A 2,199-nucleotide genomic window follows, 5' to 3' on the forward strand; every position below is an offset into this window, starting at 1 on the left:
AGCTTAAAATCTTGAGTTATTGTGCTTCTTAAAGAGATATTTATTTAAAAGATGCATTTAATCACTCTCAGTTGTTGGTAACCAAAATCAATGACTATCAGCAACTGTTTGGTTAACAACATTCTTCTAAATATCTTTAGTGTTCAAAAGAAGAAAGAAACTCACAGGTTTGGAACAACTTGAGAGTGAGTAAATGGTGACAGAATTTTCATTTAGTGAACTAACCCTTTAAGTATTTATGTAAGAATATATAGATATATGTACTGGACAATGAGACAAAAACACTGATTAAGAAAATCACTTTTTGCAGTGTAGTAAGCATGTGAGTCTCTTCGTAGGCCTGGTTCATGTATTGTTTTAGCCCATCTGCTCGTACTGATCAGAGTCCTGACAGCAATAGACGGGGGATCGGGCCGTGGAGCTCGCTCTCAGGCAACTGTCATGGATCAACAAGCATGAGATGGGCAGGCTGAGAAAATGGAAATGGTTTTGAGTGCTGGTGGGGAGAAAACTTGGATTGGGAGGTTCATCTTTATTGCATTATTCCGTGTTTCATGGGAAAACATTATTAGAAGCATGTTTGATGCTTCTTGTCTGGCCTCCTCCCCACTCTCTCTTTCGTTTTTCCTTTGATAGATAAGAGTAATAAATGTAACATGATAGAGAGATTTGTTTTCTTTTATGCTTTAAAATAACATGCCAGACGTTTCCAAGCACCACAGGGTTACCTCTTACAAAGCAACCCTGAAGTGAAGAGCCTCACACCACAGTCGTGTCCATGTACAAAGTGTTTCGTGGTAAAAGAGTCAAACAGAGCCGGTGCTTCCTGCAGATTCATGCACTGAAGATTACACTGAGCCAAACAACGTTCAATTAATGCTGCTTCATGAGGTACGAAAACACAGCATCCAACAATGCCAGCGCAGCTTAAAAAGAGAAGACAGGAGTTTCCTGTCTGACAAGCATCTTAACAAGCTGGGTGGTTGAGTGTTTTAGGGGCTTCCTGCCGCCTCGGAACATCTACATGTGAATTCGGAAAGAAAGAATAACAACACAAACAGCTTTGGCAGGCTGTCATCACTGAGAGCGTCCTTTCGTCCCTGATTTGATGTTTATTCTGATTACACTTCACCCTCGCAGTGCCGTTATTCCATTCGCATTTCCTGCATCGCTTAACACACTTTTTGACATTGACAACTGATAATTGATTGACAGTCTGATAAAAGGGTTTTTCAATCATTTTTCCCCAGGAGCTCCAAACCATCACAGCCAGTCCACCCTGCGGCCGCCCATCCCTCCACCGCACAACCACCAGATGCTGTCGCACCACCAGTCCTCTGCCAACTCTCTCAACCGCAACACACTGAGCGGCCGACGCAACCCCATCCACGCCCCTCCGTCCGCCCCGGGCGAAGGGCCCACCACACCCGAGTCAGTGCAGCTGCAGGACAGCTGGGTGCTCAACAGCAACGTCCCGTTGGAGACCAGGTCAGTGGTCACTTTTTGCACACAACACATCTGGGTTGCGTTTCCCAAAAGCAAATTGCTACCATAGTTGGCTAACAATGCTTTTGGGAAACGCACCCCTGTGTAATTAAGCATAACTAATCATTAAGAATTAACAATGAGAAACTTAAATTTTAGACACAACATGAGTAATAATAGACACAATAAGTACTTTTTTATTTATTTATTTTATCTCAGCACTCTTGAAACACTGTTTCCAGTCAGATTCCAGAACATTTGTATAAATGGAAATAAATGGCAGTTTTCTCGCAGAAAGGAGCATTGAAATAGCAGGTTATATCCTAATTCTGACAAAATATCTTTGTGCCCCCCAGGGAGCAAGATTATTGAGTGCGATGTGACAGAAATTGTGTCTCAATCCAAAGAGTTGTTTTTATTAAAATTCTAGGAGTGTTATTAGTTGGGTGGAAGCAATTTAGGTATTTTGACAGGTCTAGTCATTTGAAAAAAATTGTAACCTATTTTTCTGCATTTAATTAGGGCCATTAAAGCAGTTGTGGCCTAATGGTTAGAGTGTCTGACTTGTAACTCGAAGGTTGTGGGTTCGAGTCTCAGGTCCAGCAGGAATTGTCGGTGGGGGGAGTGAATAACCAACACTCTCTTTCACCCTCAATACCACGACTGAGGTGAGACCCTTGAGCAAGGCCCAGAACCCCCAGCTGCTCCCTGGGC

The 2,199-nt window shown here is 42.8% G+C and overlaps 1 protein-coding gene across 1 annotated transcript in view; it reads left to right on the forward strand.

Annotated features, from left to right (window-relative positions):
• LOC107670182 (teneurin-2-like) overlaps positions 1 to 2,199 on the forward strand; it is a 613,574-nt gene that overhangs the window by 529,404 nt on the left and 81,971 nt on the right. The window contains exon 11 of the mRNA XM_016462702.1: positions 1,251 to 1,488. Coding sequence (XP_016318188.1) covers positions 1,251 to 1,488 — 238 coding nt within the window. The remainder of the gene's footprint in view (positions 1 to 1,250; positions 1,489 to 2,199) is intronic.

Source organism: Sinocyclocheilus anshuiensis, unplaced genomic scaffold (assembly GCF_001515605.1).
Source record: "Sinocyclocheilus anshuiensis isolate Anshui unplaced genomic scaffold, SAMN03320099.WGS_v1.1 scaffold640, whole genome shotgun sequence".
NCBI lineage: Eukaryota > Metazoa > Chordata > Actinopteri > Cypriniformes > Cyprinidae > Sinocyclocheilus > Sinocyclocheilus anshuiensis.